This window comes from Colius striatus, chromosome 5 (assembly GCF_028858725.1).
Source record: "Colius striatus isolate bColStr4 chromosome 5, bColStr4.1.hap1, whole genome shotgun sequence".
NCBI classification, from domain to species: domain Eukaryota; kingdom Metazoa; phylum Chordata; class Aves; order Coliiformes; family Coliidae; genus Colius; species Colius striatus.
In genome coordinates, this window is record NC_084763.1 from 38,913,956 (window position 1) to 38,940,047 (window position 26,092).

The window sequence follows — 26,092 nt, forward strand, 5'->3', positions numbered from 1 at the left end:
ATATCTATACATGTTAGCTGCCTGCAAAGAAGTATTTTCCTGCAAGTAACCCCCTTCTACACTGCAAATATGACTCCTCTTTGCTCATGAATTGAAGTGGTCCACAGCTCTTTTCAAATCAGTGAAAAGTATATATATATATATACTATAGTATATATATAATATATATAATATATATGTCACTATCACCATCAGGAATGGTATTTATGCACAATCCTCTTTGCTAGGATGCACAGGGAAATATTTTCACAAAGAATAGATATTCTCTAAGCATTCCTGCAATCAAAACTTCTTTGTACGAAGCAGATTAAACAAGGAGTCTGACCTTGGCCAGTGACAGAGCCACATGGCATTCAAAACAAACATTTATGAAAACTACTTTAAATCAGGTGTGTCCTGCAACAGGCAGAGATCCATGGGGTTTAATATAAAGCCCAGATAAATTCCATTGGTTGTACCTATTGATGTCATGTTTGATGTTCCTTTCAGTTGTTTCCTCTGACTTAGAAACATTATCTTGAGCTTACCTAATTTGAGCTTCAGCCAATTAATTCTGAGCTATGTCACACTCTCTGCTAACAGTGGATGGGTTATTCCATCACAGTGGTCAGATTGAGAAAGATATCAATCTGGAGCTTAGCATCATTCAAAGACTGGAAGTGTTGCATGATCAACAGCTTCTTCTATCACTGATTATGCGTTGAAGGCAGAAGAGAGAGATCATTACGCTACAGAAGCTGTCATGAGAAAGCTCTGGGAAAGGGATGAAAAATCCTTAACTCACTAGTAAGAATGCTCAGAAAAAAGTTTCATTGCCTGTGGCATACACAGAAAAATCCTCTTAAACAGGCACGAATGTCACCTCTCTAGAAAAGTCCATTATCTCTATTACAGCTTTTGAGTTCAATTTAATTGACCAAAAGTTAGTTCCAAACCCTAATTGTCATTTACTGATTTCAGAGATAAGGGTTTCTCCACCAATTCTTTCTAAGATTATCCAGTCTTTCAAGATCTGATACTTGGGGATAACTATTTTTTTTAAGTGATTGCTTTTTTAGAGATTTTGGCCGGCTCCTTCCCCTTCAACCATATCCAGCAATGGGTCTTATGAGTCCCATCACTATGTCCTGCAGTGGTGAGTGGAAGATTTTTTTCCTAGTTCTATTTTAGCCCTGATACCCTCCAAGTTTGTCTCCACCTGAGTCCCCACAGAGAAAGATTGCTCCTTCCATCCCTTTTCCCAGAGAGCCATCTCTGCCATCATGAAGGCAGGGGTTCACAACAGCTCTAAGCAGTGTATCAGTCTGCCAAACAGATTTGGAGGCAAGACATCTCAAATGAGTTATTCAAGAAATCACTTAGGCAGGGTGTTGTAGATAAAATACAAATGTATCACAAACACCCCTCCATACCTTTTGTGAATGTCTATAACACCTTTTGTTATTTATTGTTTCATTACTTTGTTACTAGTTTATTCTGTTATTTATTAAGATGTGTTACTCATTCACCTTTTGTGAATGGCTGTGTTCCTGGTGTTTTCCTGGAGCTGCTGAGTTTGTACCTAAAGATTTGTATTCCACATTGAGCATCTTTGCAAATTTCCTATTTGCTGTCAAATTTCCTGTTTGCTGCTCACGGATGTTCAGTCACTAAATGCATCATAATTTCCCCTGAATGCTGAAAAAAAAAAAGGTAGCTATTACATTTTCCAAAAGAATTTCCTGGAAAGATAAGAGTTCCACTTCAGATACTTCACTGCCAGACAACCTAAGAAGCAGCTAATAATCTTTGAGCTTGAGATGATCAATTTAAAACAGTCTTTCTAGTTAAAAAATGAATTGAATTATATTATGCCCTTGTGTTGAATTGCCTTAAGTGACAAAAACTTGCTATGTGAAGTAAATATTGATGGCTTATGATTACTTTAATTGTTTTTATCCATCTGTGTTCCCTGTTGATTAGCAAGGTGATTTCTGTTTGCTTTACCAGTAATTACACAATCTGCTGTAACGAGTTGTTCCCAAACAGCACTGAAATCCAATTTGTATTCTTGGGAATTTATCCTAAAAGAATGTGAATTTCATCTAGTTTCTCTTCAGAAAAGCACATGGGAACAGAATGACAAAAATACAGCTGAGGTAGAGCAAAAATATAATATAATATAGCTTGTCCTTCGGAGAAGCATCTTAAGAGTGAGCTCATTAGTATTTTCTGCAAGCTATCAAAAATCTACGGGTTACAACAGGGTTCTATTTCTTCAGAGTTTGTTTTTTACTAGTTTTCCTCCAGTTCCTTAAAGCAAGTGCTCATGTGGGATTTTTGAAGTTTTCTTAGTGTACATTCTTCTGGGTGTTTATGCTGATGGCATAAATCTGACAGATAATTAATAGAATAGAGAATCCTTCCCTGGAAAACAGGGAACCTGGTTTTAAAGGGAGGAAAAAAATCAAACCAAAACAAAATGGTTTACTATATATTGTCTAATTCACAATAAATGGGGAAAAAAAATCCATAGAAAGAAGAGATAAGTGTACTCCTTGTGTCACTTTCTTTTCTGGCAGAAAAAATAGATCCTATAATTCTTCAGAGTCCCTCTCCATCCTAGCATATTCAATACAGTATCAGGTTCAAGAATCCAACTAAACAGAGATGATTTTCAAGCTAAGGCTTATATTACCACATCAACTTGGTATCTTTCATATTGGTTTGGAACATATGATTAAATAATTGCTTTAGGGATTCAAGCAAATCCACAACACCTTGTGGAAGCAGCCTAAACAGATTTTTTTCTCCTTTTTTTCCATCATGTCATATATTCCTGACCAGGAATAAGCATGTCTTCATCTCAGCACCTCAGCTCCCACTGGCTGGGATGGAAATGCAACAGTCGATGGGGCTGAGCCCCCAGGGAAATATTGTCTTATTAATGACTGTGTGCACCCCTGGCATTAACAACACTATCTCTGGGTAATAAATAGTGATCTAACATATTCACATCTCCTCCTGATAACAGCATTCAGCATCAAGAAGGTACTGTGTGATGAGTTGTGTGGTGTTTCTGGAGAGCTTTTTAAAGGGAGAACAATTTTACTCTTCAACTAACCCTAAATCAAGGCTGTCTCTGCACAGTGCCTGGATGTGAAGATGAGTGTAGTTCTTTTGCTCTAAGTCCCAATAGAAATACCAGAAATTTCAAGTTGACTGCACTCACACAGCCACCACTGCTGCAAAAAAGGAGGAAGACTTTGGGCCTTGGCCAAGGTTTGGCTGATCAAGGAGTGTCATGTGTGTCTGAAAATTCACAGCAATCCCTCTGCCAGCCCTATCCAGTGCTGATAAAGGGGGCCTAGATCTCTGGCAAAGGTATCTGTTTGCAGTGAAAAGGTGAATTAACCTGAAAATCCATTTGGAAAGAGTAGGGTGGAAAAACGACAAATTGAGAAGTCAGTTTGCTGACTTGCTGGATGTAGGCTGCAGCATCAGGTCATTCAACTCACCCTCAGAAATTAGCGGAGGTTTAATTCTTGATTCACAGCTATCTGACTTGGGAATTGACTGGAGTTGTCAGAAAAGCCTGAGCAGGTGACAGATTAAGAGAACAGTGAGACATAAAGAGGTTCTTCTGGAAACCACCAGGAAGCAATTAGGATGCAGGAATGATTTATTTAAAAGCATTTAAGCCAACAGGAGTGGCACACACGCTGTTAGCAACAAGGCTGCACTCTGAAAAGGAAATATTGCCTGAAAAAAGCATGGACGTGAGGACCAGTAAACAAGCTGAGAAGATGAAGTATTAACAGAGTTTCACAGCCTTAATGTTAGTAATTGATGAGGAATTTTTTTAAAAAATTGAAGAGGAAATGTCCTGGAGAAAAAAAAAGTAAGTGACTGTTGTAAAAAGCCTTTTAAAATCTGAATTATAAGAACTAGCATTGGACTTTCTAGGAGATAATTTTGTTTATAATAATCTAGGCACTTGTGTAGCCTATCATCTTTTAACACAGGAAAGCACTCCACAAGCAGTAATGAACTCTACTGCTGGTGAGGAAACCTGTTCATTAACTCATTTGCAGACATGCTTTCATCTCCCTGACAGGGACTAACTTCACAACAGCCCAAAGGAGTTTGTAGTCTTTACCTGAATGTGAGGACTGTGATTCAAGGAAACAGATAGCAGAGGTGTGACTTTGGTTCAGGTCACCTTAGTCTCTCTAGTGTCCTAATTTTAAAGACTTCCCTTCATTTTAAGACTATCCTCAGTTTATAACACACAATTTCTAGATTGGCAGGTACAATCATACAGTTAGGCATCTAAATGGCAGAAAATGCAATGTCAGAGTGAAAGGGCAAAGAGCTGTTTTTAAAAAATTAGGTAATAATGAACATCTTCTCAGAACCGGTGGATATTAAAGAGAATATGAACCTCATTACCAGCCTTTTTCTCCCAACAATATTTCAGAGCGACTGTAAGAAGTTTCATGAATTTCAAATTAATTGCAAATTCCTCTTTACCAGGCGTTTTTCACATTTTGCATTTGAGGTCAAGGGGTGTAACTTGGGACCACAGGCCTAGCTGTTAAAGACATTGGTCTGCCACTCAAGCTGTGGAGATTTCTTTGGGTAATCCTATCCAGCAATGGACAGGAGAAATGAGACTGAAAAAAGGCACCCAAAGTAATTAAAGCTCTCTTTGTTCTACTTATTTTTTTTTTTAAATTAAAAAAAAAGCATTAAAAGAGAAGGAGAGACAAGTCTTCCTGGGGCACACAAAAAGCTATTTGAAAGCACTGGGGGCCTGCATTAGCACAAAGTGCTTATTTAAGTAAGTGGCCAGAGCTTTCAACTCAGCTGCCGTGTTCCCTTTTGAATGTTCTTTTTTTTTCCTGCTCCCTCCCCTCTAATTTGAACATGCAGGTTAATTTGATGAAAACCGTAGTTGCATAAAACATGTGCTGTTGCCCAAACCAGGAAGGAGGTCTCCTCCCCAAGATAGCATCTTTCAGGGTATTGCTCACAGCTGTGTGCTGCAACAGACATTTAGTAGTTGTTCTCATGGGTTTTAGGATTTACACAATCAGCCAAGGAAGATTTTTACTGTTGCTCAGGCAGAACCCCTGGTTCTCTGGGCTCTGCTATTAATTCATCCCAGTGGAGATCTGAGGTTAATTAAAAGATGCAGTCTATGCTGATTAGCACTTGCCTTTGAATGGTGCTGATAAGAGCTGTTTCCAACTTGGTGCAGTGGGTACTCACTGGTTTTCTGAAATGATTAGGCTAGTGGGAAGCTGGTGAAGAGTCTGGAGCACAAGTCTTATGAGGAGCAGCTGAGGGAACTGGGGTTGTTTAGCCTAGCAAAGAGGAGGCCGAGGTGAGATGTCATCACTTTCTACAACTACCTTCCAGGAGGTTCTAGTGAAGTGGTAGTCGATCTCTGGTAATGAATGATATGACATGAGGAAACAGCCACAAGTTGCACCAGAGGAGGTTCAGACTGGAGATTAGGAAGAACTTTTTCCCCGAGAGGGTTGTTAGAAACTGTCCCAGGCTGCCCAGGGAAGTAGTGGAGTCACCATCCCTGGAGATATTTAGAAGACACATAGATGAGATGCTGAGGGGCATGGGTTAGTGGTGGGCTTGGCAGTGTTAGGCTACTGGTTGGACTCAGTGGTCTTAAAGATCTTTTCCAACCATAATGATTCTATAATTCTATGATTCTATGAATGCAAAAAAGAGAAAAGCAGCTCCTATTCCAGCTCAAACTCACCGCCCCGCCATTGGAATCTCTATCAGACTCAGGTGAAAGGTTGCTGCCCTTCAGATGACCGCCACCAGTGTAATTTCTTGACTGGGAAGTCTGTACATGCTATTAATATGCTATTAAAATGTATGCATACAGTAGGGAACCCTACTACTTTTATAATTGCAATAGCTCCATAGGAAAAAGAGTCTGATCTTTTGATTAAGGACTGTTTCCCCTGTGTGTGCTGAAAGGAAGCTGTGCTATTGCACTTCCTACTTTATAACTTTTTCTGTAGCCTTAAAATTAACTTCTGACAGCTTTAATGGGGTTTATATTAGTTTGCAGCACTGATTTCTTAAGTCATTGTCAGATAGTGAAGACATATATACCTATCGTATAACTTTATCTCTGCATGTTCATAGTGAACAATATTAACAGAAAAAAAAACCACTGCAAATCTGTAAAATGATGAATTACTGGGAACACCAATGTGATCACACTGGGAACCTAACTTTACGTGGCCTGTGTTCGAATACACGAGTTGCATTTCTCATCTCAAGAATGACAATATTCCACTAAAACAATAAAAGAAAAATTGACAGTTACTGGAAAAAATGCCCCTGCTCCCAGACAAGATTTGCTCTTATTGTTGTTGTTTTGATGATATTGTTGTCAAATATTATCTAATAGTGGATTGCAAAAATAATTAAGATATTCAGACATTATTCTCATTAGAACATATTAGCAGCAACTTTGAACAGTTATTAGTGAGGCTAACCTCTCTTCAGAGATCATTGCCTGTGTTGTAGTGGTCTAAATTCATTGAGTCTTCTTGATTTTCCCTGGAAACACGTATGAGTGTCATACAATGATTGGAGCACTCTAGATCCATGCTGCTAATGCCACTAAGCCACGTAGATGACAGGACGCTGGCTTTCAAAACACCAGCTATAGGCCTGGTAATCCCCATGGCTGGTATTTCTAGTGTTCAATGCAGTCACAGGATTTGAAAGCTCTCATCTTTCCTTGAGTATAACACCAAAAGTGGCAAAAGTGGAAGCAGTGGGATTCATTTATCTCTCCCTTTACCCAGCTCCAGGAAACTACAAACTGTTGTAAATTCTATATAGATAAACTTGTATATAGAAATATGTAAGAATATTAAAATACAGAAATATAGGTCTATAGATACATAGATACAATATGTTTGTAGATGTATTTATAGATACATAGATAAAATTACCTCTGGGCAAAGAAACTTCCTCAAATGCCAGAATTGGAGGGAGCTCAAAGTCCATGACTGTCTACAATGTCATATTACTACTTGATTAAGTTAAATTTAAGGAAGTTTTAGATGGAATGCTGTGAAAGCTTCTTAGTGAGACCTACCAGGTTGTGGAAAGACCCTCAATGGAAATGGTAGAGGTAAAACATCTGCAAATGAGAAAAATAATGCTTCTTGGTTCAGAAAAAGTGCACAAATGAATAAAAGATTCTGTAGCTTACCTCTTAGCACATATGCCATATGAAAAGCTCAAGCCTAACAACAGATTGTACATTTTATTGGAATTTGTTGCGAGCAGTGGTGAATCTTTAGGATTTGCTTATTTTCCACAATGTCACACTGCTCCCTGGTCTTTAGAGCTATTTTTTATCTGAAAAAAAACCTGCAAAACTATTTGTGAACAGGTACTGAAAAGGTTAAAATGGTGTGTCATATGGTGAACCTGGAGGTTACATTGACCCTGGAGGTGTTTTCTGGGTGCCAGCACAATTTTGATACCAAGCAGAGCACAAAGCAGAACCTCATAGCAGCTCTGGGCTGCACAGCATTGTAGCAGCAAAAAAAGTAACAGAAACAGCTGACTTCAACTTTTGCTGTGATTATGTGGGGCAGTCAGCACCAATTTTGAAAACTGCTTGAGTTTTTTCCTAAAAATAGCCTTACAGGTCACTTTTAATCAAGTCCAAATGGCCAAGTCTCTGCCTTACTTATTTTGCTATAAATAAAATTTGATGGGGATACCTTCAAAACCAACATCCAAGCACTTAAATAAGTTGTCTCAAACTCAGTTCTGACTCCAGCCTTGTAAATCATTGCCAAATATCATATGACTTCATGGCCTAATCCTCTGAAGAGAGATCTAATGCTGTGTAAATCTGTGTCAGGAGGACAACAGCAGCTGTAATCTGTTTCAGGATGACGTTTATGGCACTCTAAAGAAAATGGTAACCTGCTCAGATCTGAAATCTGGTCTTGCAGGATTTGAACAGAACATTTAGTGCCTCGAGAGAAACTAGAATTACAGGATATAAATCCAGGATGAGGGAGAAAGCATGCAAATGCATGAACCTAGCAATTTGAAGACCTTGTGAAGAGCTGACTTTCAGTCATCGTGGGTGAAACTAGTGAAGAAGGATGTTGAGTGCTCTGTATTTGATTAATTTCCTTTTAAATCTCTACATTCATTTTACAAATGAATGAGCTTCCCTTGGTATTTGGAATGAATGGATCTTAATTTCTGTCACTGAGCATTTAGCTATTTTTCCCATACCTGCAGCCTTTCTGGATAGGCAGCTCAAAGGCTTTGTGGGGTTAAGACCATTTCCTGCACTAAACTTTCCACCAAAGACAGAAATATGTGCTACAGTGTTACTCCTATCATGACACCTCCATAATGTCTGTTATACCAGTCTTTTAAGACAACTTATATGAATGGTTTTATCATACAAGTATGCTCGGCATTTGCTTCCTGGTATTAGACAAATCCTCCAGTTTTTTCTCATTATTTAGCCAACACTAAGTCTACGGGCAGAGTGAGAGAAAGCAGAAGGCTTTTGAGTGTAAGTTAATGCAGCTTCAGAGTACAGGATCTGGTCAAGGCTGCTAAGAAATAAGGATAACAGAAAACGGATGTTGCCTCAGTTTGGAAGAGTTGATGAGTTTAAGATGTTTTTTAAGTCAAACCCAGGTTATCATCTTTAACTGTGAGCACTGACTAAGCAGGATTTAGGTGAAAGAAGCTTGTCAAACCTACAGCATTACTTGTTCCTAAACAACTTCTTAGACATGTTCAAATCATAGATTCAGATCTGCTTTCTTAGAGATGGAAGCAAAGTCTTCAATGTTGGGGTTTTTTTAAGACCTTCCTCACATGTCAGCTGCTGGGTCTGTACACGGGAGATGAGTTTGTGTCACACCTTGTAAAGAGTGACATGTTAAAGTGTGGCAGTCAGCCTCTGCGCCACTTAGTCATCTGCAGAGGTGGGATGTCTGATCCTGGCAGACGTCCAGCTCACTGCATCCAGCACGGGCATGGTGTCTGTGAGACCTCCTGCCCTTAGGCTGGCTGTCACTCACATGCCACAATAAAGACATCACTTGGTAAATAATTTAACAAATTGAGCAAGTTTTACAAAGATGCTTAGCTGTGCATAGAGTGCTTGTGCATAAACAAATGCATATTCAGGAGAAAGGTTGATCCATAGAGGACACTAGCTTGCCACTTTATCCTACTTTATCACAAACCTCATGAGTTTTGCTAGGCTGCCAGCCAGCAGTGAGGTTCAGAGGAAAAATCTTCCCACCCTAAAATGAAAAGAAAAGTTTCCCACCAGAGCTGTCTGTCTTCATGGGGGAGCCTAGAATTTCCTTTTACATTAAGCATTTCTTTTTTTAATATCATATAGAAGTTTTTAGACTTAGCTACTACCTTTAAAATGGCAATAAAGCCTACTCCTTCTAGATAAGCTTTGCACACTCACCTTGGTGAGAGTAAGATATTGGGGGCTGTGAAAATTACTACATTGAGATAGGAGTAAGGGAACTATGATGAACAATATACAGAGGTCTCTCTTTTAAGAGAGTAATATTTTATAATATATGTGGTGATTAATTTGGATTCTTTTTAAAATACATACAAATTGTCATGTTACCTATGCTGTTTGAGAGCTGTTTGTTTCTCACTGCCTGCTGAGTTCAGGCTGGGAACACTGATTTGAGCATGCAAAACCCAATTGCTCCATGTGTTTGTTACTCCGACCTGTAATCTTTACTGCCACTCACCTCATCCAGACTCCTGTCCTGTGCCTGATAGCATACACATTTCTGACCAACTGGGCACTACAAAAGCTCTGAGAAAGTGAAGAGCATTGGGATCCCCCCCATTTTCCAGATTAGGGAGTAGATAGTTTACAACAAAGAAATAGTCTTCAGGAAATATGAATCTCAATGTTAAGCACCTCAGGGTTCCTTCTCCTTTAGAGGAAGTGCAGAACTCAAAACAAGTGGAAAAGTGCAGAAACAAAGAGTTATATGCATCATTCTTTTAGAGTCTGTGGTATACAGTCATGCCTATCAACAATCTAGAAGTCTTGTTTCTAGTTAGTAAGTCTAAGATGAGTAATTGAATAGTAATGCTAAAATCTTTTATCTCTACTGGAAATGGTTAGATGTTACAGATTCTTTCATCCAGAAAGCCCTAAATTATAACACTTATATGACTCATATATTCAATGCTGAAACCTATTGACACAGGCTGAGGAGTATACATGCATCTTGAGAGTGCACAAGAAGCTTACAGCATGAGCATCACAGAGTGGTGCCTTTGTAACTGTGATCTCCTTTCTTATCCACTTTGTGCAAGGAGACATTAAGAGGATTCCTGTGTGCTTAGTTAAAATAAACCCAACCACTTTGAAAGTCTGTGTTTCTATAAATTTTGCATTAAAGTGGAAACAATGGTTTTGTGAGTTGGTAAGAGTTCTGTATAGATGTGAATGCAAAAATCTCCTTTTTTTCTGCCTTACATTTAAGAATTATTTTTTCCCCACTGTTCCACTAACCAGCTGTTTCTTTTCAGGAAGGAAGATCAGAAGAGGAGGAAAATGGACGGAGTGTACTAACGGATTCGATTTTCACTTTGTGTCTCCATTCAGGTCTCTTTAATAAGCCTCATTGCCAATACACTTGGATATTCTGAGATGGGCCCCATTAAGTCCCTCAGGACCCTCCGAGCTCTGCGACCACTAAGAGCGTTGTCACGATTTGAAGGGATGAGGGTAAGAGTACATTACGCATCGATTAAAGCTCAACTGTGACAGCAAGCATGTAACAGGGAACTGTTGCATGGGGATTTTGTCTTAATTTTGTCTGCCAAAGGAAATGTATGATAATGCTGTATTAAAACAACAAAATCAGAAGTCCCTTTTTTGTCTTGATCACGGTTATATCATTACAGCTTTATCCTCTGGTGGATTTAATGATAAACTAATCCTGCTGCCTAGCTTGTCTTCTTGTGTTTTAAAAAACAGCTTTTTGGCTGAGGGAGCATCTGGCTAACAATTACCTCTCATTTATAAGGCATATCAGAGGAATAACCAAGCTACCAGTTTGCTCCCTGTTTTTGACATGTATTATAATGAGGCTAACTGGGAAAGTTCTTAAAGACTTTTTCACTAATAATTAAAACAAAAATTAGAAATGTTAAAGATATGGAAAGCAAATGAATGAATACATAAAAACATTCAACAGATTGCAGTTTAATGTGGAATGTCAGAATTAACATTAAAACTACATAACTTGTGTTTGTTGCTCCATCTTGTACGTCCCTTCTGCATTTCTTTGCCAGTATGGCTATATCCACACAGCAAGCCTGTTTATTTGTTAAGCCTACCTGCTACACTAATCAATTTTCGTCTAAATAAGCAATTTATTTAAGTCCTTGCACCATGCATGAGTTGCAAATGATGACAACAGTGTTCAATATGAGCTGAAGTTACTGATAATCTGGCATATTGCATAGCAAGAAAAAGCAAATCTGTGGCAACGTTATACATAAAACAACTGACATTATCTGATGATCCCAAATCTCTCTTCTAGGCCAAGAAAAATCCTACAGCTTTCATACTGAGGTACATTCAGGGCAAAGCTTTCCTGTAGATAAAGTTTTGGTCTGAATCATCAGTGACTAAAGTGTGTAGTTCATGCACTGAGCTCCTAGTAATTAACTGTTCTCATTGCAAGACCCTTGCAGTAAGACAGACCAAAAAGTAGAGAGCCTAATGAAGTAAACCAGAAAACACAGTGATAAAAGTAATTTCTGAAAACTCTGTACCCATACTTTACCTCTTCTGTGGATCACCAAAAATGGACATCTATAGCTTTGTCCCACAGACATTGTGATTACCTAAACCACATGGTGGATGAAGGTCAGACAAATCTAGTTCCAGACAATTCTTTGTGTTAGCACTAACACTGAAAGATTCAAAAGACTGTATACATCTGTGAACCCAAACCAAGTTGTTTTGTTCATCACACTCTTTTCAGCAAACACAGACAATATTTTAAAGATTATTCACAAAATAAAACAAAAGCAAACTGCAGATCCTCAGCTGGCACAATTTATGATAATTAAAGCTCTCACTCCTGCGTCATCTGCCCACCTCACTCCAAGTCTTTATAAAACATTTTCAAATTGAGTAAAAGCTGGTATGAGCAAGAGCTGCACTAGTTTAACTACCAGAGTGATTTGTGCACATACTCTCTCTAATCAATCTAAATCTGGCTTATGAAGGCTTAGCTTCTACTAGTGGATTTGCAAGTTCAACCAAAACACCTTTAGTATACTCTAAGCTGACATAAGAATGTTCACTCATGACTTTGCATCAGTTCAACTAAATTGGACTCAATCCTGAAAAGCAGTGGGGAGAGCATCCCAAAGCCTCAGAAAAGTGAGACTGAAATAGGAAAGAAATAATGTGAAAGAAGTCACACCTTTGAAAATAACAAGAGGTTGATTTGATGGAGATCTTCCACAGTGTAGGCACATGCATCAGCCCAGCAAATTTTCCTCCTAACTTACGCATACTTGTAGGCCTCCCTGGACCCTGACTCAACATCCCTTTTCTCCCCTGTACCATTGCTGCAGCTGAAATCTATCCAGTCATTCTGAGATACTGGAGGTAGTGAATTAACTCTTAAACTATGATAAAGTGTAATTGAGAATACGTGCTATTGCAAAATCAAGTCATTTTATTTTTAGTTTGTCTAACAACACTTAACACGACTAGGGACAGTTAGACCTTTCATTATTAGGAGTTCATATGCTCCAAAATGCACAGGAAAATTGCCAGTGTGGTGATGGTGATTAAATAATGATAATGCTGAGAAGCAAACATTGACAGTAAGAAAATTATAATAGTTTGTCCCATTATCATCCCTTTTTCTTGAATAACTCTAAGATCTCTGCATGACTAGAATAGGAGTAAGAAAGTTCTCATGTATACTGCAGTACAAGGCTTATTTCATTGATGCTGTAACCAAATTTTGGAGAAAATCGGTCCTGAGACAGACACTGAGTAGCACTTGGATGGCGAAGAGGGCCTATTACCATCAGACCTCAGTCCTTTCTTTGTCTGCAAACAGACTGAGTTTTTAAGTCTCAGCAGCCTTGAATACCATGAGAGATCTGAACACAACTGAACTGTTGCCATCCTGCCCCTCTGACCCCCAGAAATCCCCAGTATGACCAGTATGCCACCTGGCAGCTACTGCAAAACTTGGGAGTTTCCATGAACATGCTGCCACCCTGCCTGTCTCAAATCATGAAGTCTCTCATGTCTCCTAATTTATGGTCCTTCAGGGAATAACTTCCCTGCAAATTTCTTCCCAGCAAGGGAGGTTATTGCGGTATCTTAAAAGGATGAGTGAGATGATGATAGACCATTTAATGTGAAAATGATACTAGGTAAAGTCATGGTGAGGCTGCTACAAGATACATGCAGGAAAGAAATAGCATAATTAGTGCTAGTTAGCATGATTTCATGGGAATCATTCTTGTAAAACTGATATGGTCCTTTGATTTGATTACAAATTATGCTGCTGATGGTAACTGTGCTGATATAACAGCCTTAGACTTCAGAGAGGAACCTGATACCAAGGGATACTGTGATGAGAACATGAGCTTAGTACCAAGCCAAGTAAACATATTTTAAATTAATTTAAAATGGGTGATGGATCTGCAAACAATGGTGACACTCTAAATTTGGTGATGAGTGTCTCATTCCTTCAGAATGAGAACTGTGCTTAATCTGAACTTTAACAGCATTTGGAAGACAATATAACAGAAAATATGAAATCTTTGTTGACAATATACAAAGGTAGTGGAACAGTAAGTGCTATTACGGATAAAGGAATTACACTGGCTAATCTGGATCACAGTGAAAACCCAATCAGTGGTACAATATGCATTTTAATAATACCACATACATCATACACCTAAGGAGGAGAAAAGTAGGTCACCCCAGGGGACATTTCTTGGAAAACAAGGACTTAGGGATCAGGGTGAATATTCAACAGGGCACAAGCTTTTGGGCAGGTCAGATAAACTAGTGACTATTACAATCCCTCTGTATGCAGAAAAGTAAGCCAGCAAGCAGAGAGAGGGAGAGGGCAGTGGTTCAATACTGGAATTCCACCAAGCTGCTGGAAATGGGGTGTTAAAAATGGGAAGGTCTCTGCAGGGTGCTGCAAGTGTAATTAGAAATCTGAAGGAACCATGACAGTTAGAAAGAAGCCCTATTTATTTTAATTACTTAAAGCAATATTCAGTGGTAACTCACCTGCAGCAAAGATGGGAATGATAGAACAAATCTGACAGCAGATGACTACTGCCTCAAGTTCAACAAATTCAACTTAAAAACACAGCACGTCTTTCTAACAGTGAGGGCAAAGGACATGAGGAATACAATATCTAATAATATATTTTGTCCATTATTTGACATCATGACACTGTAAATTAAATGTCTTTGCAAATGCTATGCCCAGGTTTGGCTAGGAATTAGAGCCTGTGTCTGAAATTACTGTGAGAAATATGTTGAAGCAAAGGAAGGATTAACACATTGTGCAAGTCTATTTATGGATTTAAAATCTGAATCGGCTTCAGCTGAAGAGGTGGCCCATGACATCAGGAGAGCTGGGGGCCAGGCACAAGCCATGCATTTGCACCCCTGGGAATTAAGACAGAGAGTGCCTTAAATTGTAAGCTACTCCTAAAGAAGTCACCTGGAAGGTGGTTTCACCTGTAAAGGTATTGGTGGAAACCAAGGAGTATGAAATCTTTTCTCATACATGGCTATACATGTCACTATTTCGAGCTGCAGCAGAAATTCAGGCCTTTGTTTGCAGATGAACTTTTAACTTGAATTTATGATAATAACTTGCCTTTATGTATCCAGGTCTTTAAGTGCTCTCACTTGCCTCAGTGAAAATCAGGAGAGCTTCCAGCAGACTGAATGGCATCATACTGGTGTAAGACCAGAAGCAGTGAGAGAAGAATCAAACCCCCTGTTAATAATTCATTTGGAGAGGTGTTACAGGATTTGCTCCAGCTTCATGTCGTGTTTTGTTATCTACAAGCCATTGAACATAATTCAGCAGAAGGAAAAAAGCAGGATGCAGGCATGGCTGCTGCTTGCACTGCTGAAACCTGGATCTCTGCGTCCTATCAGAGGGCTTGTGGGTGGGAGCTGGAATCCAGTGGCATATGTAACATAAGTGCAGTGGCTTTGTGCCAGCATGGATGAAAATTGAACAAAAATACTGTCCCACATAGCAGCAAACGAAAGCTACTTTGACAAGGGCCGAGGCTATAACCAAATCATAGAATCATAGAATGGTAGAGGTTGGAAGGGATCTTTAGAGTCATTGATTTGGAAATGGTTTAGTATTTTGGTTAACACGGTAAATTTGATTTTAAAACAATAAACTTAGAAATTGCTGAATATTAAAAACTAGAAGCTAAACTTGTCAAAAAAAAAGAGAAAAAAACAGAAAAATGAAACTGAAAAGTCATCAGGAATGGATTTATTCAGAAAAACAAACGAACAAAAAAAACAATTGGTGAAACAACTTTTCCTGTGTGAAAATTAACTTCATTCATCAATGATCAAAATATAAATCTGGAGTTTGAAAGATTGACATGATTTTGCATTGTGTATTGTAGATGAAGCTGCTGTTATGCGTGTATGAAACTCATTTTACTCTTTTGGGTATTCTTCTTCCTCAGCAATGCAAAAATGATGGGGAAACTTGCCTCAGTTTCAGAAATGTAGCTGGAGAAGAGAAAGAACTTAGTGTCTGCCTACCAGATTCCAATGTCCAGAGTGTGAGACACGGAGAGAAATTCATGTAGTGGAGCAGGAGTCTGCAGTAATGCTGTCGGGCAGCTTTGCCTGGATTGTGTAATGGCAGCATCTCCAAAAACAGAATATGGAGAAATCTTGTTGACATAGGGAGGAGAAAGCTACATTTTGTGACAGTGTTCTTCCACCAGAAAAAAAAAAAAGCCTTTGGTGTAGTGTTTGGCATGCAGAAATTTCTCAAAGCTCAAAACAATAGATGATATGTATTTTGTCTGATTGGTGTACTGGTGTTATGATGATGCATTCGAACCTGACAGCTGTAAAGGGTCTGTAGATGGTCTGACCTTTATCTCTTTTGCATGACTTTAGAATGGTGTCCATTGCTGATGTTATCATTCCCACACCTTAAAAACTCCTTTTGCTTTTCATTTTTAGGTACGATTTCACACAAGGCTTTTCAGCCCTGCCTGAGTTGTTGTGTAGGAGCTTTATAGCATGTCACAGGAAAAAATAATGCATTTTCTTCTTAAATTAGAATGGATTAACTGTTTTAATTGTGCATACTGGTCAGACAAGGGAAGCTGGCTTAGTACAGTATGTCCCAATCAGTTATTATTTAAATAAGCACAATTTATCAAGGCTAAAGTTCACATCCCAAGGACTATAGAGGCCTGAGTTCAGTAAAGGATTTCAGAAATTCTTTTTCTTTATCTATTTTGAGACACTGTGATGTGCCTCAGCCATTTCCAATTTATCATATAATTATGAGAGATAGTTTAACTGAAGTGTATTATCCCGTAGAACTTAAGAGGTCAGGATGACTTCACATGCTGCCACTGAATTAAAAAACTCCTCTTGGAAAAGCATCATTCCATGAGTGGGATGCCAACAGATTAGCTCTTCAATTACAAAAGAAACAAAAAAGATAATAATGTGTGAAGCCCTTATTGGTGGTCTGGCTCCTTGGGTAGTGTTAGTAATTATCCACCTGTCACCATGTGAGGGTTCAGCCTGTTTCAGAGAGTCACCAGTTAAGGGTACACAACAGCTCGTTGGCAAAGTGTCTATATAAGTGCTGACATTAATCCTGTCTTTCTTCTCCTGTTTCCCTCAAGGTGGTAGTTAATGCCCTCGTGGGAGCCATCCCTTCGATCATGAATGTTCTGCTTGTCTGCCTCATCTTCTGGCTGATCTTTAGCATCATGGGAGTGAACTTGTTTGCTGGGAAGTTTGGGAAGTGCATTAATAAAACAGAAGGAGACATGCCTTTAGACTCTAAAATCATTAACAACATGAGTGACTGTATCCTCTATAATGTGTCAGGCACGTTTTATTGGACAAAAGTTAAAGTGAACTTCGATAACGTTGGTGCTGGATACCTGGCTCTGCTACAAGTGGTAAGTTTAGCCACCAAAAACTAATGGGCAAATGTTGCTGGTTCCCACTGAAATCATCAGTTTAAACGGTCAGGTTGAGCTCTGTGCTTTCCTCGGGTTTTCACCCTTACCGATCGAGGAGATGCCTTTCCTCAAGTGTTAATGAATCATATTTCATGTCTTTTGGCCTAGAGATGTTTATGACAACTTCTGGTTTTAATTTGAGTTTCTGGTGCATCACTAACATAGTCCTCTGGGAGGTGACTGAACTATTGAGGCAAATGAAAGACCTAGTTCCAGAAACAAAAAGTCATGGTCAGGAAGAACTATTTATGCTGGCAGAGTGCACTAGCCTTCCTGAAGACCCTGAGACTTCATTATATCCTTCTGGGAAATTAAAAAAAAGGAGTTATAGTGCCTTCAGTTACTCAGCAGAAGTTACTGAGTAAAGCTGTAGTCAAAGAGGAACCTTAATTTATAGTCCTCCGCTTAGCTTTCCTGGAGATGTTTGAGAAAGACACTGGTGCTTCTCATTTTGGCCCCTCACCTCATTTCCAGATGATAAATGTAGTGAGCCAGAGTAAACCTTAACTATGAAATGTGGTGGTGATCAGATTGCTGTGACTCCATACAGCCTGGTCTCTCTGGCAAGGTAGCAAAAGCATATCAGGGAACCTGCTGAGGTTCAAGGATGGTGGCAACATTTGGTCTGTAAAGGCTAAGTGAAAGAAGCTCCTTTTACAACATTTCTCAACGTAAATGTATAACATAGATAAATGGATTGCATGCACTGAGATTTACTATGTCATGGTGCAGTAAAACCTAATGGATAGAGCTGAAGGAACCTCTGCCATCTTATCCAGGCTCTATCACTGGACTGCTGAGTGATTTAAATCAAATTGCTTTGCATGTCAGTTCCATGGGGCCCTCATGTAAAACAGTGGTAATAATACTTATTTCTGTTGTTTCTAAATAGCTCTGAAGCCTAGTGATGACATTGATTGGATATGCATTAGAGGTGTTTACTGTGTTGCATTTTAGGTATCCAGAGTTAAACAAGTCCTTCAGTACATCTTTGGATGAGCAGATTGCTTTCTTCAAGCTTCTGTAATAGCATTACTTGCTTCTGGAATAAAAACTTGCATGCTAGCAGCTCAATTAAGTTGGCATATATAAACATCCACGCTTTGCAATGCAGTAGAGTACTGCTCTGGGCCCTCACTTGCCCTTTCAAGAGGGCACAAGTCTCCCACAGGCCCCTGTCAGATTTGCTAGCCCTTCTCCTTCCCAGTGTGCAAGTTTGCTCTCTCCCAAAACTCTTTTTATTCCAGTTACAAGTTCATGAAATAACTTTGTGAAGGATCTTTCCTTTCTTGTAGAAATGTTTATCCTCATATACTCTGTTCCTGGTACACATACACTTGAATTTGAGATCTACTGACCGATGCTCATCAAGTCTTTGCTTTCATACCTGCTGTAAAGCAGGAAGATTAGAATGGGCACAAATTCTTTTTTGGTTCTTTCCATGACATAAAGCTGAATTTGCTGAGAGCAAATGCTTTTCTCTTTTGCATTTAATTATGATATTCAGCTCAGCCATGCAGGGTAGATTAATTCACTTGGAATGTCTTTAATTAGATTTTCCATTCTATATAGTGCTTCCTTTGTCTTTTATTTAAACATCCAATCTAGCTGAGCAAAAATGTCCACGTGTAAAATATTGTGCCTTACCTGAAGCTTGTTATCTTGTCTGTGACTGCATAACAGATGCTTATTTTGTTTGGTGAAAACACTCCATTGGAGGATGTCATGGTTTGGTCCAGCTAGCACAACAGCACCACGACAGTTTCTCGCTCGATGCCCCCATTCACCCCTACCCTCGTTAAGATGGCGGAGGACCCAGCGAAATGGGAGTAAAAAGATAAGCAAGGTTGTTGTGGATTGAGACAAGGGCAGGGAGGGCTTGCTGCCAATTATGGTTCTGGGCAAAACAGACTCTAGTACTCAACTTAGAGAGGAAAGTAGGAAAGTTTATTCTACAAGAAACAGAACAGAATAAAAGCAAAAAGGGAGTAGGATGATGAGAAAATTACAACCAGCACTTTAAGATCTCCCTCCCCCATCCCTCCTTTCTTCCTGGGCCCAGCTCACTGCTCCCGATATCTCTACCTCCTTCCCCCCACAACAGCTCAGGGGGGCAGGGAGTGGGGGATGTGGTCAGTCTCTCACAGATGGGCTCTGCCGCTTCTGTCTTCTCAGATGAGGATGACTCCTGGCATTCTTCCCCTGCTCCAACACGGGGTTCCTCCCCCGGAACACAGTCCTTAACAAACTTCTCTGGTGTGGGTTGTTCCCAGCAGCTGTGGCTTCTGCCGATACAGGTTCCCTCCCACGGGACACAGTCCTTGGTGAATATCTCTGACGTGGATTCTTCACCGCGGTTGCAGTTTCTGCAGTTGCAAGGTCCCTTCCTCGGGACAGGGCCTGCTCCGGCCATAGTGATAAAGGGCCCCTCCTTCGGGACAAGGCCTCCTCCGGCCAAAATCACTGTCCCTGGCTCGGGGCCTTTAATGAAGTGAATCGCTGCCCCTGGTCCGGGGTCAGCTTTAGCAAAATGAGTCTCTGCCCCTGATGCGGGCTCATTATCAAAATGAGTCTCTACCGCTGATGCGGGGTCTTTAAAGAAATGAAAATAAATCTCAGCTTCACCAGTTCTCTCCACAGAATGCAGGGGAGTCTCTGCTTCAGCACACCTCCTCCCTTTCATCACTGACCTTGGAGTCCGCATGGTTGTTTCTCTCACCGTTCCTACTCCTTGCACCACCACCAGCCAGAAGAAGAGAAAAAGGGGCGGAAGAAAGAAATAAGATGGAGGAAGACACCTCCCCTTCCGGCTTCTTCTTAAAAAGTGATCATGGAGGCGTCTAATTGGCTCAGCCCCAGAAGTGAACCTTTTCTGAGCTGGGGAGAGTTGTGAGCAACTTCTTGCAGGAGCCATCTTTGCAGCCCCTTCCCCCATACCAGAAACGGCTGTCATGTCAAACCATGACAGAGGAGCAGTTATTTCTTCACCTTTTCTTTTATAAGACTCAGGTGCCAGCTTTCTGAAAATCTGCATCTTTTAATATATTAGCATTGCCTGAGTAATGTCCTGAAGCAGTCTCATCTACTCCTCTGCACTACCAATTCCTGGGTGCTTGGCACTGATGATGCTGATTGCACTCAGTGTATAAGACTGTGTTCTGTTGGAATCAGTGACGGCAGAAGAAACATAACTGGTCATAAGGTGTATCTCAGCACATTTATGAAGGAATAGTCTAGTACTGATGTTTTCCAGCTGAAAATGGACTTGATGACCCTACAGGCTTTTCCAAACTTGTGATCCTGTACTGAGTAGCAGAGAAGTAGGTTTTTCAGCTGCAGAAGTACAAAAGAAGTGTCATAAATGTAGAGTCTGTGCAGACTGGACAAACGGATTACAGCAGGAAATAAGAGAGTGCTAAAACCTCACTCAGCTTCCATGACAGGTACTAGCTCCTTCTTCCAGGAGGAAAAGTAGGAGACAGATGATATTAGGGGATTGATTTTAACTTTCATCCTGCAGCTGGAGCTCTTAAGTCTACTGATAATGACAGTCCGAGAAAGTAAAGTGTAAAGATGACACCCACGGAGAAGAAGGCCAAACATCTGCATCTCCTTTACCAGGTTCCAGCTGAGGAATGTCAGTTACAGGTGCTCCTTGCCAAATATCCTCTATATGGGGTCACATTTCATGAGCTAACTGCTGTAGGAATTGCAGGGCCTCTGTTGACAGCTCAGTTCCCCTAAAGAGACAAACACATCCATGCATCTTTCTGCATGCTGAAACAGGGCATAGCAATGATGAGACAAGCATTTCGGTTACAACCCTCCAGGATCCAAATATGAGCTTTTAAGGGGGATTTGCATTTGAGTGTTGACATTTTCAGCTGCTGTGAGACACTCTAAGAGACTTTGAAGTTACCTTTAGATGCCTGAATGTATCTGAAAATCTAAATGGAAGTACATGAAACAAACCTATCTGCCTAATGTTCTGTCTTCACTTCTACAGCATCCTAGAAAGAAGTGAGAAGTTGCTACTATGGAAACTTTAAGGCTTGCTTCTAACCAGAGGCAAACTTTCTGACAATACAGCTGAGAACTGCATGAAACTTTCCCCAAATATCCTTTGCTCTTTTTTTTACCTTGTTTAGGACCCATCATGTTGTTCTGAACGTGACACTTTGAAATAATGGGTCTGAGAAAACATTCGTGTGAAATGGTCAGTCAAGTTCCAAGTTTCTCCAACTAATAAATGAGCTCTCTCACAACAGATTACTAAAATAGGAGATAGTCTCTTCTCACTCTACAAGAAAGAGAAATGCCTCATTCACAGGGAAGAAAAGATCTGTATTATCATGACTTTTTAATTTGCAAGAAGGATGATTCACTCTTCTGGGGATTCAACACTCTTGACACCCCAATCTCTTAAGAAGAATTTATTGCTACAATCCAATGCTTCAGTAATGCTTTCTCTGTATTCTCAGAATCGTTTTGCAGATCACAGGATCTGTGTTCTATAAATCTGTATTTCATCTGACCAAACAAACACCTTAAATTTCCAGTGGGAGTTTTGCACTTCCCTTGCAGAATCCTTCCCTTCGCATTATGTTCATCTCCACATAAATTTCAGCAATCTGTTTAACACAGTAAAATAAGTGGTCTCTCATGCAGCACCTGGCTTGCTTGGAAAAGTTCTCCTTAGATAGGAACAGACTTATATCTAATATGTACTACAACTCTATGTCACTCTTGGACTTTAGATAAGGAAGGGGAAGATAACAGAAGCACTCCTAGACCAGTACAGCAATCAGGAGCTGTAGAGTTAAATTGATCCCCTCATGCCAGATTTAAAGTCATGACTGAGCTCACAAATCAGCCACAAAATGATCATGAAACAATAGCATGTGTCTGAAGTTACTACGTTACATGATCTCCTGCACTTCTGCAAACTGTAATGCTAGATTGACTTTCACTGTGGGTGCAAAACATGCAAAAAAATCTGTGCTTCTGAACAAACCAGAGTGCCAAGGTAGATTTATCCATGTGTCCAAAGACCAGGAGTAAGTAGTATTTCTGTGAGAAATTACTGGTGGAAATTCAAAGGGAGGAGATGCAGTGTCCTTGGAGCCCACATAGCTCAGGGTAGTGCAGACTTCTGGTGGGTCCAATGCTCAGCAGTCCCCTCCCTAGCAAATCATCTTGACACAAATTAACTATAAAGCAAATGTTCCATACAAAATTGCTGCTACGATGAAATTAAATAAACAAAAAAAATCAATGTAAAAGCCAGCAGATAGTGGAGTTAGCACAGTCAACAGAGGTGTCTCTGTTGTAGCTTTCAGGAGTTTCTCTCATCAATAGTAATGCATAAAGAAGCATTTCAGAAATGAGAAGATGAGTATTTTTGCCATTAAAAAACCAGACATTTTTCTTGCACTATTGCAGTCCTTTTCTAGGAAGAATAAAGAAACCCACCACCTCCCGCCAAAAACCCAGCCCTCGCAGATTTAAAAGTTTGTTTTATTTTAAGGGGCCATTTGGTTATACCATAAATGGTTTGAGAGCAGCTAGTGCCATCCCACCCTAACCTTCTCCCCACTAATTTACTGCACTGCAGCTCTAACCACGAGTCAAATATCAAAATGTAATCCCATTCCAAGATGAATTTATCAGTAGATAATCTCATCACATGACAGTTTCACTAGAAAATGGTGATTTTCTGGAGAGCTTCCAAGGCAGGGTAATATCACAAACACTCCCATGAAGATTTTGTCACTTCCTTATCCAGAGTGTAAGTGGTTACTAATTCCAGATAAATTATTTCTTTCCCCAGTGTTATATTTCTTTCATTCTGGGTATCTTTTACCCTATGCAGATGAAGTGTATAAGGAAGCTTTCGAGAAACCTTGTGGATTTTTTCTGGACAACTGGGAAAACCACATATTTCTCTTAATATTTGTTTTTGTTGGATTGATTCATCATCTGCTATCACTGTAAACCACTGTGCCTTGCAGTAGTCTCTCGTATCTGTGGTACACGTAGAGGGCTAAAATAGCTACTCAAAAGAAAAGATTTCTTCCCAAGTGGGAGAGAAGTACAGGCTAAGATCATATCATTTTGTGCAACAGAGAAATGAGAAACTTCTTTACTATGGGAGTGAGGGAGCCCTGGCACAGGCTGCCCAGGGAGGCTGTGAAGTCTCCTCTTGAGGTTCCAAACCAATCTGGACATGTTCCTGTGTCCCCTGATCAAGATGAACTTCGACAGGGGATTGAACTGTATGAGCTCTAGAGGTCCCTTCCAATCCCCACTGTTCTGTGATTCTGTGATTTCTTGTTCCATCCTGTTCGCCCTTTCTGAAAGACATTTTGAGGCTGAAAACTGCAAGCTACTGTAATGACACCGTGTCATCAAATTAGAAAGAGAACATAGAAAAGGAAATTAGAACAGTCAAAGAGGATCAATGTGACAGGTTAAAATAATTAATACAATCTTTCAAACATTATTTTATATATAATTCAATGAGAAATATTATTGACCTCTTGTACAATGTTTCCTTTTGTCTCAGTAGCCTTCAGAGGGAAATAGAAAGGCAGCTTTACCTCAAGGATATAATTTAATAACAGATAGTGTAAAATGGAGCAGTTCTAAAACCTCTGGACATACAATATAAATGCCTGGGTTTCTCCTGGGAGCCACAAGACGAATTCATATTAGCATCATCTAGAATTACATGCCTACAAACGAGAAGGAAATTCATCTAAGTGTCAGTAGGACACAAAACAATATGGGTCTTTTGTGCATGCTACCGAAAACCTGATTAAATGAATAAATATATAAATGCCTCATTATCTACTCATACTGATTTTAATACAGGGTAAGTTTAAATGGGTCAGAAATCAAATAAGAAGTAGCCTCAGAAAACTAGTATAAAGGCAATGTGGCTTAGGCCAGAGTCAGACTTAATGCCAAGTGTTCTGGGCATCAGGGTATGTGTAATGGTATGCATGTACTGAGAGTGAGGAAATATGGTTTTGTTACAGAACAGTAAAAATCACTTCTACGTGTTTCTCCTACGAGTACTGTCATTGTCCTTTCCCCATTGCAGATTCTAATAAGAGACACTGACTTCTGCAGAATCCCTTCTTGTTTAGGCAATTAAAAAAAAAAAGTATTTAAAACCTCTTATTTTAAAAAATATCTAAACAGTAAAGCAGATGGAGTTTCCAGGTCAGGCTCAAGCAGATGTTGATTGCTTTTGGTCTACCAAGTCAGCTGTGATTCTTTCAACTCCCTGGGCTTTAACATTGAATTGATTTACCTTGCTTTAAAAGAGGGAAGAATCCAAGCGTCAGCAAGATCCTACAATGTAGTCACCACCCATCATTCTGAACAAGCAATATGGATAGGATCCATCTCATCTGGTCCAAGACTTGGGCAGGACAGCACTGAGTTGTCCTGTGTAGCTGTTTCTCTTAATTGCTTGAAACTGTTAAGGTCAAAACTTCCAAAGATTTAATTGCCATACTTTCTCTCCTTTTAAAAATCTTTTAAACAGCACCATTTCATCTCTACATGTGCAGAAAATCAGAGAATAGGAAAGAGAGAAAACCCTTCTGTAGTTAAGGTGTCTAAATTAACATAAACTCATGGATACCCATTGCTTTAAAGGAGAAGCAATTAATTTCCCGGGAAGAACATACTCAACAGTGCATTTTGAAAACTCATCACAGAGATGACGTAGTAGTTTCAATATGTATTTATTTAGTATGCTTAATTATGGTTTTTTCGTGTTTTTTTCAGGCCACATTTAAAGGTTGGATGGATATTATGTATGCAGCTGTGGATTCACGAGAGGTAGGTCACTAAAAGGAAAGGAGTCATTTCCTATTCCATTGACTTTTGCAGCATTCGTGTGGTTCAACAGCAACAACAAAAATACATGCAGGTTGTCAGTCTTGCTCTGGTTGAGACAGTTGCAGACCCTCATTTTTTGTAGCTGCTACTTGAAGCATCACAACCCTGAGTTTAAAACAAATGCAGTCCTCAGTTCTACACAACTCATTTATCCATTTATACTGCAAAAGTATTTATACTGCAGAGAGAGGTCTCTCCAGTGAGACCAAGTCTATCAAAAACCTCTCTGTTTCTTCCTGTCTCCCTATTGACTGCCATATTTTCCAAGTATCTAAATTATGATAATAGACTGCTGCTGGGTTTAAATTACATTCCCTCATAACTCGCATACTCCACTCTCCCTATATCTTCACCTTGAGCAAGTTTCTTGTCTGCAACTAGCAGCTCCACACAAGGAGGATGGAGAAACTCCTGGCAAGGAAAAAAGCTGATGTGAACTTTCAGTTCTGTCTCTCTAGGTCTTTCTCTTGCTATATCACATGTGCTTTATTTTTTTTTTTTTAATATTCAGGGATCTGTTGTCTCCTTTCCCTCATTTAATAATATTAAAGAAGGAACAAGATTACACTGACTCTTAATTTTTGATGTAGTTATCTGATACTGAGAACTGGACAGGCTGAATTCTGTAACCGGGAGTCAAGCTCTAAATGGAGAAATAAAGAGGGGAAAAAACTCATGGCATCGAACAAATAATTAACTTTGCATAACATAGCTCACAATATTGATATTTTTTCTTGTATTATATATACATGTCTGTGTATCCTCCCTGCTGCTATAATGAAACATTTTGGTTACACACCAGTGGAAAACTGTCTGGATGGCTGGGGCCAGAGAG

General features: G+C 39.6%; 1 protein-coding gene across 3 annotated transcripts in view; it reads left to right on the plus strand.

The window, feature by feature from the left end:
* Positions 1-26,092, plus strand: part of LOC104551552 (sodium channel protein type 5 subunit alpha) — a 175,584-nt gene that overhangs the window by 143,699 nt on the left and 5,793 nt on the right. For all 3 annotated transcript variants that reach the window (XM_061996676.1, XM_061996677.1, XM_061996678.1), the window contains exons 21-23: positions 10,679-10,801; positions 16,999-17,280; positions 25,144-25,197. In XM_061996676.1, coding sequence (XP_061852660.1) covers positions 10,679-10,801; positions 16,999-17,280; positions 25,144-25,197 — 459 coding nt within the window. The remainder of the gene's footprint in view (positions 1-10,678; positions 10,802-16,998; positions 17,281-25,143; positions 25,198-26,092) is intronic.